The sequence below is a fragment of the Sapajus apella genome, unplaced genomic scaffold (assembly GCF_009761245.1).
Source record: "Sapajus apella isolate SASKATOON/1434 unplaced genomic scaffold, GSC_monkey_1.0 scaffold1, whole genome shotgun sequence".
NCBI classification, from domain to species: domain Eukaryota; kingdom Metazoa; phylum Chordata; class Mammalia; order Primates; family Cebidae; genus Sapajus; species Sapajus apella.
In genome coordinates this window covers 61,136,734-61,149,545 of record NW_022436941.1, presented here as the reverse complement: position 1 = coordinate 61,149,545, position 12,812 = coordinate 61,136,734, and the positions used below count along the sequence as shown (strand labels likewise).

Sequence of the window (12,812 nt, the reverse complement as noted above, 5' to 3'; positions counted from 1 at the left end):
CCACTCTGCTTCACCTGAGGGACACTTTTCAGCCTTTAGTCTTACTAGACATCTTTTTATCTTCTGACACTGTTAGCCATCCCCTCCTTCTCACCTTGGCCTTCATTACATTCTGATTTGCAATTAAACATCTCACTGTTTCTTTAGTTAAAGGCTTGATCTCTGTCGTCTATAAACTTCATGAAGGCAGGGCCATGTCTGTCTTGTTCACCACTGCTCTTTCAGTGCCTGGCCTATAGTGTGTATTCAACAAACATGTGTAAACGAATGAATACTAAGGAAAGCAATTACTTATGGAACTTAAAATACAGGAAAGGCTTAAGTAGATGTTATGTAGACTGTGCTTGTTGGTGGCAGACCTGGAAAAAACAGGTCTTGTGATTTTTAGCCCAGTAGCTTTTGTATCACCCCACCAACTCTGTGCTTCATGGCATGCTAATATTTCTAAAACCTTTTCCTGGAGAAAATACAACTAAATAATGTGTTACCCTTTTATCATTCATAATGCAGCTTTCCATACATGTTATGAATTTTTCCCCAAACATTCATTTTTTGGAGGCTTCATTCCTTAATGTGGCAGTGTTGTGTGGTGGGGCCTAGTGGGAGGTATCTCAGTCATGGCCTTTCTCATTAATGTCTTTCTCTCAAGAATGGGTTAACTATTGCAGGATTTCAGCCCCCTTTTCTTTTTTGCAAGCATGCCCTCTCACCAATTCTGCTTTTCTGCCATGCTATGATGCAGCACGAGGCCCTCACCCTATGCAACCACCAGGTCTTGAACTTCACAGCCTCCAGAACCACGAGCTAAAATAAACCTCTTTCCTTTATAAATTACCCAGACCCAGGCATAATGTTATAGCAACAGAAAACAAACTAAATATACTACTACTATTCTAATTCATTAATGACAGCAGCATAAAAAAAATAGGGTGGTATTTATATTTTTACATGCAGATTCATCAGAAGAAGGATATATAATTAATTTGATTTTTCATGTTCTGCTTTCCTGGGACTTTAGCTAAAGAATGCTATTTGTGTAGCCAAAACTTTCTTCTTTTCACAACTGCTGTGTTTCCTAATATCAACCTTTCCTTTTGTTCAATTAAAATATGCACAAAACCCTCTCAGTAAAATTCCAGAATCTCATCTGTCTGCTATATAATGTCCCACTTGGTATACTGTAAAATGTTTTTTTCTGTCATTCTTCCTTATAAGTAGAAAAGAAGAAACACACAGATTAGTTAGGATATCAACATTAGCAACATAACACCACCCATAAATGTTTTGATAATGTGTTGACTAGGAACTGTTTTTGCAGTTCCAAAAAGATTTCCTCACTCAAGGGAAGAAAGTGCCTATCATTCATCATAACATTCTTGAGACTGATTTTCTGAGCTGTAGACACAGACTTCTGCACATCACCAGAGTGTTTTCAAGTATGCTGGCTGTTTGTTGTTCATGGCTGACACTAGCCCTGGACCCATTCCTTTGAGGCCTCTCTCCGCATATGTTCCACTTTTCAGAAGCTGTGCTTTGAATTGGGCCCTTCTAAGTCAAGGTCCTCACCCAAGAACCGGCCATCAGGAGCCAAGAGCTTTGGGAACTGGTCTTTCATTCTGTTTCTTTGTGTCTCCCTGCTTATCAGGAGCTCTCATTGTCCTCTTGGCTTTATGGCTTCTATTTCTATCCATCTTTTCAGCTTCAGCTTTTAGTACTAATCAGTTTTTCCTATGATGGTTCACAATCCAAATTCCCATGGAAGAAATCTGGTTAACTCGTCTCATCCTTCCATGGCCAAGTCGTGTTGAAGGTCATAGCCAGTGGATGAATTGGCTGGTGCCAAACCTGACGACTGGCTGGGTATGAGTCGAGGTGCTGGGGTAACCTACAAAACCTAATAGCACCTAACATACAACAAAAGAGAGAACGAGGGCAACTTCATAAGGAAATCGGGGTAAACTTCTTTTATACTCTGGGTAAGATTTCTTTAAAATTTTAACATTCATCTGAATGGTCTATTTTTTACTTTCATTATTGCTTCTTGATATTATAGTATCCAAAAAAGAGTCTAAACCTATTTCACAGAGGAGGAGCCCAGAGATGGTATGTAACTATCCTAAGGTCATGGGGTTATAGAATGGTAGAGAATAAGAAGCAGATATCCCAATTCCCAGCCAAAAAAGCAAGATACTCCAAATTCCTAGCACTAACATGAACTGGACTAGAGAACCTAGATAATATTCCCAATAATTAGGAAATTTGTTTATCATCAAAGGGATTTCTTTCTTTTCTCATCTAAGAGGATATGCCAAAGAAAAATTAACCTGTGAAAAGTTCTAATATGTAACTACTGTTATAAAACATTTAAAATGTAAATTTGGCACCTTTTCAAAACATACGAGTTAAGAAATCATTTTAAACTTTATTCAAATTACACAATCTTATGCTTCACATTTGGGTTTTTTTTAATGCTTAGGAAAAGTTCTATAAATGTATAACAAATGTATGTGTGTATAAATTAATTATAAATGATAAAACACCCTTTACAAAAAAATTGATTTATTCAGTCAACTACACCCAGATGATTTCAAAAAGTATATCAAAGAATAATTTCTAAATGGATTGTTTTTCTTGCTGTACCTAGCGCTAAGGACAATCTGTCAGCTCTGAAGCTTGTGTTTGATCTGCTTTGTCAAATGCTTTGTGAAATGATATTCAGAATGGCACCATGTGATGTCAACTTGCATTAATCCTTTCCCACAGAGAGGTGTTCAGTATTCAAATTGTGTTTGTACTGGCACAATCTATTTATGTTTCAGCTTCATTTCTAAAAGTTTACAAGTACCGCTTCCTTTAGAAGACTCTGTTCTTTCTTGCAATTTCTCTTCTAAAACAACCTTTAAAAGGACAATAATAATGTCCTATAAAGCTCCTTTCAGGGAAGTCATTAAGAAAATGATAAATATTTCAGAGAATTGAATTAAAATGTTGGCTATATGTCAATGTTAAATTTTACTATTTTCATCACAGATATATCATGAAAAATTAAAACGATTATTTATTCATCTAAGGAAAGGTTTCTCAGTGAAGTAAATCCATCAGCGATATTTTATATGTTTTTATGTAAAAGATAATTTATTAATTTGTTTTTGGCTATCAAGAACCACATGCATTTGTTACTAAAATTATAAAATGTCCTTTAACTCAGTTATAGTAATGATCGTATGTATTGGCAAACACCTAAATGTTTTGCCGATTGGGTAATGTGGGGTAATAAAAAAAATTCATTTCAAATTTCTTCATTTAAAAGAACAATATAAATCATTTATCTATTATTCTGTCTTGCTTAGAAAACACTTAACAGAAAGGTATCTTTAAGATTCTAAATCTAGGCTTTGACGATTTTGAAATAAATTTCTGGTTTCCTTGACTCCCCTGGAAACCAATTATAATAATTTCAAAGACAGTCATTAGCAACTCAAATTCAGTTGACAGCTAAAGGTCTTTTTTAAGTTTTGTCCTTTCCACCTTTTTTCTGAAGCCGGTTTCTGGTTGGTTCAGTCAATACCAAAGGCTCTTGTATGATGACTGCTGGGTAATTTTTGCCTAATAGTTCAACTTCCACTTGTTGTCCCACTTCACTTAGTTCTATAGGGACATATGCGAAAGCCAGACTCTTCTGGATGCTGTAGCTATAGCTTCCAGATGTCGTGTTGCCAACCACCTGGAAAACAAGACCCAACAGTCCTCAGTGTCTCGGCCACAGCTCTGTGCTCCTTATCTCTAGAGGGGTGGAAAAAAACACTAAAATACAGATTCAGCTTGCAAAATAGAAGTTTTATGAAATGCTGTCTGGCGGGACAACACCAGAGACACAGGACGAAAACATCACATTTTGAGAAAATTAATGAAAGTTTACAAATTATGAAAAGTAATTCTCAAGGTACACATCTGTATGACTCTGAAATTTCTCTTTTTAAAAATAGTAATACTTAGTTTAGGCCAGGAGTGGTGGCTCATGCCTGTGATCCTAGCACTTGGGGAGGCCTAGGTGGTTGGATCATTTGAGGTCAGGAGTTCAAGACCAGCCTGCCCAAAATGTTGAAACCCCATCTCTACTAAAATACCAAAATTAGTTGGGCTTAGTGATGTGTGACTGTAATCCCAGCTACTCAGGAGGCTGAGGCAGAAGAAACGCTTGAACCCTGGAGGCAGAGGCTGCAGTGAGCCGAGATCTGGCCACTGCACTCCAGCCTGGGTGACAGAGTGAGACTGTCTCAAAAAAAAAAAAAAAAAGTCTATATAATAAGCTTGATTAGAAGATAAGGTTACTGGAAATCAGGTCTAAAGAAAAGAAATAAAAAGAAGGAAAAGCAGGAAATACAGAAAACTGTCATCAAAACATTACATGGAACAAAAATAAAAGGAAGACAACAAAAGAAAAACATGATATATAGCCCTGCTCAAAATGGCTTCTCCTGGCCACACAACGTTGCACTAATCCTGACAGTCCTGCTGTCTGGCACAATGGACTGCTCATAGCCGGAGCTCAAGACTGGTGATCATTCAGCTGCCTCAGCAAAGAGCACGCTACAATTAACAATCTTACTACAGCACTTTGTAGTATTTTGCTAACATATTCATGACTTTAATTGCAGACTCCTATCTCTGTAGTCCCAGTTTTTAATTCTCTCTTTGAAACCCCAAATTAGAAGCTCTCCATACAATTTCTAAACTTACTGTGGAAACTGGTTGATTGAAAATAAAAACAACAAATGTGAATACATTCATTAGTAAAAGTTTCTCTCTGGCTGATTATTAACTGCCAAGATATTATACGTGCTTTAAAATTGCTTTTCTCCTTTAGATCATAGTTTAGTGATACAGGCAGGGATTAGGGTCAGAGAGATTAGAGTTTTAATCATTGCTTTTTTTTTTCTGGCGTGGAAGGAGATCACTGACAGTCCATGTTTATTGCTTTATATTATGAGAATTAGACAAAGAAGCAGAGACCAGAAAATCGCTTTTGAAAATTTCACAATCACCAATTTGCAACAGAAATCGAGGCACAATATTTACACTAACAAATACATTGGAAGAATTTTCACCTCGGCACATAACTGCAGGTGGATACTCCCAGATTTTCACTTAATCCATTACCCAGTGATGAACACTTTTTGTTTTCTTCCAAAGCCTTAGATGATTCTTCAGGTGAATGTGTGTTGTTCTTCTCCACTTGTATGTTTCTGGCACAGTTATGTTTAAAGTGAGCTGGACCTACAGAATCCCCCCATACCAGCGTGACACTACCACCATGATATTCTTCACATTTAAAATCTCCATGAAATGAAAATGCCCACCGGCTGCTATTTCCACATTATCCTCACAATCCTGTAAGAAGGTCTGTTTATCCTCACAATGTATTCTGTAGGCACAGATGTTGTGGGGGGTCCTAGCTGTTTTCTTATTCTCATACAATTTGGAAAGAAACATTTTCACCTGTTTGGGACAAAATACTGGAGCCAAGTCTGCCTGCAAAGTACTTCTTTAGTCTGTAACGGGAATGCCATGATCAATCAGAGATAATTCTATTTCTGTTTGATTTTCACTGATATCAAAATGCAATGCTTTCACCGAACTTTCTGGCTGACCTGCAAAAATGAGATCATCTTCACATTCGACATCCTCCTCTTCAGTTTCCTTCTTTACATGTGAGCCTGGTTCTGTCATCTGAGATTTTTGTATTGGAACATCTCTTATTTTCTCCACTTACAGGTAAAGATACTTTCACCAGTATTCTGTCATTTTCTTATTCAATACTTTGGGAGGAAAATAAACCTGGCCTGGATCCCAGGGACACAAAGAGGGTACTCTCGCTGAACCAGATGGGGTGGCCACATATATATTTCCTCAAGGATCTCCAATAAATGGACAAGTTCTTGTCCTTTAAGCCAATGAGCATTCAACTGATAAACAGGCGGAGTTGTACCTGGGTACTCATTTGGTCACATCACTTGCAAGCAAAGTGTCCATTTGGGGTCCTTTATATCGTCGCTAATTCCAATGCAAAATATTTTGGCACAGTCATCAATGACACATTATTCCTCACCACCAATGGCTGCCATTGCTTCAATTTTCTCATTCTGCCTTTGGTCACTTTCTGCATCCCCTTCAGTCCTCAGTTGTGTGGACCTGGGAGCAGCTCTGTGGCTGTGCCTAATCATTGTTTTTTTTTTTTTTTTTCGGAGCATGGATCGGCTGCCCCGGCTTGAGTGCAGAGGCACAATCTTGACTCACTGCAACCTCTGCCTTCCTGGGTCAAGCGATTCTCCTGCCTCAGCCTCCTGAGTAGCTGGGACTACAGGTGTGCACTACCATGCCCCACTGATTTTTGTATTTTTAGTAGAGTCGGGGTTTCACCATGTTGGCCAGGCTGGTCTTTAACTCCTGACCTCAAGTGATTTGCCCACCTCAGCCTCCCAAAGTGCTGGGATTACAGGTGTAAGCCACCACACCCAGCTTAATCATTGCTTTTTGAAAGATTTTCTTGGTAACCTTGGTTTCATTTCCCCATCTGTAAGAGAGAAATTTTGGTTTGGAGCCCTGAGGGAGTTAACCTGGTTTGCTTGAACATCTTCAGAAAACAGGAAGAGACCTGCACTAGTCTCAGGGTGTGATCCCCTGATTCCCCTGATCGTGGGTCAAAAGCCTGCAATCCCTCTTAGAAGACTACATGCACCATTTCCTCAGCCCTTCTCGTCTCCCAGCATCCCAGCAGTGATTTCTCTTGCAGTCATTCTGCATTAGTAACCTAAAAAAATAGAGTCCTTATTTATGAGTGCTATTTTTAAAATTTGCTTTGCTTTCTGCTAAAATTTACTTTCATTTCTACTTTAATTTCTCTCTAATCCAGGGGTTAGAAGCCCAGGGTATTTCAGAAGTCTGGCCTTTCCTTTTACCTTATTACTGAATCTCCAGGGAAATGTTTTCCCTTGCACAAATTTTAAATTGTTCTACCTAAAATCTTTCAGGTTCAATTAGATCCATTCTGTCTTTTAGTTCAGTGAACTGTGAGAACAACCTGTCCCTACCCTCTCCCTAGCAAATTGTCATTCTTTGTTAAAACAAACATTGACCTTCTTTTTACCAGTGGGAATAATTCTCATTTATTTTTAGCCTTTTCTCATTCTTCTCTCAAATTATGAGACGTCTCTAACTGATTTCCAGCAGATAACATGGCAAATGGCCTTTGAAGGAAGTTAATATAATTTACGTTTGATAATCGATTGTGTTTTTCTTTGACTGTCCCTCTGTGTTTTAGTTTACAAATAATAAAAAAGAAAACCTTCTAAGCTTTCCAAACCTCTCCACAAATCTCTTCTTCAAAAGTTTCTTCCAAGCTAAGCATCTTTTATAACTTAGCCACCCAATATAATGAAAGCCTTTCTCAGGACCATCTTTATGCCTTTATTTAAAAAAAAATAAACCTCATTTAAAGTTATAATCCCTTTCTCCAGCACTGCCCAGTTCCCAGTTGGACTTGACCTTGACCATCTGACAGGCAATATACTTTATTTATTTTGTCCATCATCTATCTCTCCCTCCCCTGGAATGTAAACTCCATGAGGCCAGTGTTTTGTTCACTGCTATATCCCCAGTGCCTAGAATATCACTGGCATATAGTAGACACTAAAAAAAAAAAAAAAAAAAAAAAAAGTCAGTAAACAAATACATTTTGTACCCTATCTCCAGCACTGGAAACGCTTGCAAGAATAAAATACTAAATGCCAAAAGCAACACAAGTCAAGACAAAGCCTGAAAATAAAAAGCAAAAATTATTTCACATCAATCCAGAGTAAAGAGGCTCCAAGGAGGGCCTCTGAAAAAGGATCAAAAAGAAGACCATCTGCATGATAAAATGATGACCCTGCTAAGCATCAAAGAGCAGGCAAACTCATATTAGGAAATCCAAGAGATGTAATCCTATAACTGGATCAGCAGCTTTATAAGCAGATGGCAAGGAAAGATTCACAATATAGCATGTAAAATACAGTATATGCATAGGGCAAAGGAAAAAAGCTTTAAAACGCTGAAAACCCAAAGGAGCCTGGGTTTTCAGGGTTTTAAAACTAATGTTGGTATCATCATATTTAAGGTAGCTAAAAATCAGTTGACTGTGGAAGATGTGGGAATACAGAATATTATAGCATCATAGCTCTTTCATTCCATACTGAGTAAAACAGAAGGTTGGTGGAAGGGTAAGTGAAGACTGTATTAAGAAGTACCGAGAAAACTGAATGGGAATAGAGTGAAAACTATAAAACAAAGGAAAGATGAGGTGGAGGGAAATGTAATGACAAGAAGATGTTACCTCATTTAATGGCTTCATTTTACAGATGAGAAAACTGAGGCCCAGAGATCAGCTCAGGATCAGGTCAAATAGTTAATTAATGGCAGAGCTGGTTATAAGTAGAAGGCATGTGAATTGTGGGCAAATATGAATTGGTGAAAGAATATATATTAAGAAAAGACGGCTGAACAAGAGATACAGAACAAAAAGAGAAAGAAGAGACAGGGAGAATGGTAGGAACCGTTCAAACAGAAGGGCAAACTCGGCCCAATGTAAGAAGGAAGTGGAGGTTAGCCTATCCAGTCTGACAGAAAGGTGAGGGTGCTTGAGATCTGAGAAAAGTCACTTGGCTTCACAGACTCTAACATCATCCACCTGATATTCAGATGCACAAGAACTGTGGGCATAGAATTAAATTCTTAAGGCCGAGGGTGACGGCTCACACCTGTAATCCCGCACTTTGGGAGGTCAAGGTGGTTGGATCACCTGAGGTCAGGAGTTCAAGATTAGCCTGGCCAACATGGAGAAACCCCGTCTCTACTAATAATACAAAAATTAGCCAGGTGTGGTGGCACGCGCCTGTAGTCCCATCTACTCTGGAGACTGAGGCAGGAGAAACACTGGAACCCGGGAGGTGGAGGTTGCCGTGAGCCAGGATCGCGCCACTGCACTCCAGTCTGGGTGACAGAGTAAGGCTCTGTCTCAAAAAAAAAAAAAAAAAAAAATTAAATTCTTAAGAAACTACAAAAAAATTAAATTCTTAAGGGACATCAGCAGAGACAGAAAAGAGATCAAATTGAAGTGTTCCACATGCCTTAGAAGAAAGGGCCAGAAATTCAATGTCAGAAACTACACCTGGGTTGGAAATCAGTTCTATCAATCACTAGCCATGTAACCTCAAGCAAGTTACTTAATCTCTCTGAGCCCCTCAAAGCCTCATCTTTAAAATGGAAATGCTCATACATATCTCGCAGGCATGCTGTAAAGTTAAATGGGAGAGCACATGAAAGATATCTGGTATACAGGAAGAACTCAGTAGATGTTAGCTCAATGTCAAACTGACCCATGCTTTAGCCCCAAAGGCTGTGATTTGACACCACTGGCTTTCTTCACTTCTAGCACTCTGCGTGTTACTGATGAGATGGAGACAATGTAAACAAATATCAAGTAGGTTGCAGTGAATAAGAAAAAAACCCGCGCGCAGAAGCTTTGAGTCTTGGGTAATGACCAAGCTGACCCCCGTTCATCGTGGAACAGCTGTTTAGATGAGGTTTGAAGGCCCCATTCTCTCCCTCTGGTCTAAGCTGTGTATCCCACACATGCCTGTTAACACCAGGCAAAACACACCCACACCCAGTTTGAGCCAAATTGGGTTTTACAAATAGTAATAAAAAAATGGAGAAAATAACTGAGTGAAGAAAGCTTAGAAAAAATGGAGAAAATAAAGTCCCATTGATAAGTTATCTGACTAACCCTGGTTTTACTGAATACAAATAGAAAGAATGAAAAGTAACATTCCAAAATGAGAAAGTAATTTTACTCTTCCTGAAGAACCAAATGGTTTCTACTTTTCACTTTACTTTCTAAGGTTCTACCCTCTATTGTCATAGATGCTTTCATTTGGATGTTTTCCCTGCTAATACGCTAATTGTCTCCTGAAAAATCCATAAAAGCTAAATCAGAATGCCAAATTTGTTATAAAATCCACCTTTTGCATTTACACACATGGATGTGGCGAGCAAATAGATCATTTTATCCTCTAAATCATACTGTCCTCATTGTCCAGTGTATTTCAAGTCTTTGGGTTTATTTTCTTTAAAAACAGTATATAGAATTTTATGTTTTCCAGAAATTAGCAGCATTTCATTTTCCTTTCAGTTAATTGCGTTCTGATTTTTTAATGTCAGCTCAGAAATCAAAAGTGTGTCATCCCTCCAATAAATAATTAATAGCAAAAGGGTTTAAGAGGAAACAGGAAGAAGGCGAGTTTCTGTTGCAGAAGATGCCACAGCCACTGGCAGTGAGGTCCTCAGCACTCACCTTGCCATTGTACCAGATGCTTTCATTTCCCTCTGGATCAACATCATCCGTTGCCAAGGTGAGGCACACCAGTCTTCGTTTCAGCCCCTTGGCTTTAATCTGTTTCAGTGCTTGCTTTCCTATGAAATCTGCTGGCTGCAGGAATCCAAGATAATGATGATGAATGAATGCTCAGACACTGTGACAAGGTTAGAGATGCAAGCATTTAAATTTGTCTTTGCTATTTTCTCGCCAATTACACATTAAATAAAAATACAGATTGGATCAAATGTCTAGACAAATATTTCTTAGCCCTCAAATGACAGTATCAGCCACCTATTCCTTCAGAATATGTTAGACTCAATGGTAATAACTTGTGATGACAATTTACCAGAACCACCTAGGCAGAAAAACATAAGGCATGTTGCAATGGTGGATTATGAAAGTGACCCTTGTGTCTAATAGGTCTGGACAGTGGTATGGGCTGTCAGTAAGCAATGTGCGACTCAATTTCTACCTATAGGAAGTCTTTTACAAGAAGAAAATTCACTTTTTTGAAACACGATGCTAAAATAACCCCAAAATGCAGTATTTTTTTTCTTCTTCAGAATAATGTCCCTGGAATGTGTTTACCTATTGGGTTTCATTCATTAGCTCATTCTGGAAACATTTATTGAGCCCCTACTATGTGTGAGGCATAATGCTAGGCCCCGTGTGGGTAACAAAATGAGTTAGACACAGACATTTTAATCAAAGAATTTATTCTTCAATACTGTGCTTTTCAATCTGTTTTTTTCCTTCTTCCATGCAACACATGACAGATGACATTCCTATTCCTAATACACTCCCATGGGCACCTCAGGGTTATTCCCAGTGCAATCAATGCAAGGGAATGAGAGCGACATTGTTATAGGGATAACCTTGAATTCATTCTTATGTGTTAAATTTAAAAAGTAGGAATCAGGCAAACTGGAAGACTTCACACTTATTGGTAATACACCTTAATACACCCTACCTGTGAACAGGACACACAAGCGAGCAATGACTCCTCAGTGGAGACACTTAGCTAATAAGGGAGATCGAATTCTACTCAACCAAATGCCAGGAAACACATGGTAAGTGTGATAAACTAGGCAGAGGTGAAGAGAGAGCACTGAGAGAGAGCGCCCTGGAGGGAAGGCTGACATCCGTGGGAGGTTAGGGTGAGACTTCTACATACTCTGCCTAGACAAGCATCTCTTATGTGAGGGATAGGAAATTTGTGATATATAAATCATATCTATGGTGAATGAGATTTAATCAGAGATCACGATGTGGAAAACAAGATTCTCAAAACAGTTCCCACAGTCTACTCTTTGAAAGCAAAGAAAAGAAACAACCAAAAACTTTTATTTCTTCACTGGCAACAAAAAAAGAGAATATTTCATGCCAAAGACGTCCTCCACCACTAACATTTAGGATGTACACAGTTCTTTCTGCACATGAAACATTAAGGAGTGAGTGTAATAAATCCCCTTAACCTCCAGAGAAGCAGCAGCAGGTCCTCACACACCCTCACCTGAGAACCTCCCCCACCCCCGCCCCACCGCCCAGTCAATTCCTTTCCTAGTTTAGAGCCTCTAGGATGAACCACAATGAAATATTTCTATAGACAATCCAACTTTAAATTGCTGACCTGCACAGGAAGTTAAAGTTTCCATTAGCCGAGGTTAAAATAATGTGCAAAATGAACATCCAATTCTCTCTCCCTCCCCAGGGTGATACAAATGATAAAAACCAACTATAAAGCTTTATTATGAAGCCAGAGCATGAAAATTTAAAGAAGATTGGAACCCGTGTTATTTAATATAGGACTAATGGGGGCAGGAGTCACAGGAAGAGCTTGATTCATTTGAATTCATATATAGGATAAATTCATGGTAACAAAAGTCATAACAAACCAAAGTTCACTATAGTTGACCCTTGAACAACACCACTTTAAATTGCGGAGGTCCACTTATATGTGGATTTTTTTCAGCCAAACACAAATAGAAAATACAGTATTCATGGGATTTGAAACCCATGTATATGGAGGGGCTGACTTTTTGTAAACATGGGTTGGTGGTTTTTGAGTATACTCATATTTTGCTATGTGTGGGGGTTCTGGAACCAATCCCCCAAATGCACAGAGGGATGACTGTGTAGCAAAGAAAGAATTTTCTAACAGCAACAATTTTTCTTTGCTCTTTTAAAGAGGAGACTTGCAATCGTAGAACAATGATGACAAAGGGTGCTTTTTAGAGTTCTTGTCTACATTGGCATCAGTAACTATACTGAAAAGTTTTATGCCTTGTTGTGTGGAGAAGCCCTTAAACAATACTCAACGTGTCATGCAGTGTGATCTGTGGAATGCCAGCAGATCTGAAATTATTTCCTCACCTACTGTCATGACATCTGACTCTTT

General features: G+C 38.6%; 1 protein-coding gene and 1 pseudogene across 4 annotated transcripts in view; both read right to left on the bottom strand.

Annotated features, from left to right (window-relative positions):
* Positions 1-2,235: 2,235 nt before the first annotated feature.
* The window catches only part of DMGDH (dimethylglycine dehydrogenase), a 78,736-nt gene continuing 68,159 nt past the window's right edge, over positions 2,236-12,812 (bottom strand). For 2 of the 4 annotated variants that reach the window (XM_032277464.1, XM_032277471.1), the window contains 2 exons: positions 10,391-10,525; positions 2,236-3,724 (listed from right to left, as the gene is read on the bottom strand). In XM_032277464.1, the coding sequence (XP_032133355.1) occupies positions 3,509-3,724; positions 10,391-10,525 (351 nt within the window). In that variant the 3' untranslated portion in view covers positions 2,236-3,508. Of the gene's footprint in view, positions 3,725-10,390; positions 10,526-12,812 lie in introns of those variants that run through there. The other 2 variants (XR_004268877.1, XR_004268875.1) reach the window with 1 other exon arrangement.
* LOC116551363 lies at positions 4,261-6,237 on the bottom strand (annotated as a pseudogene).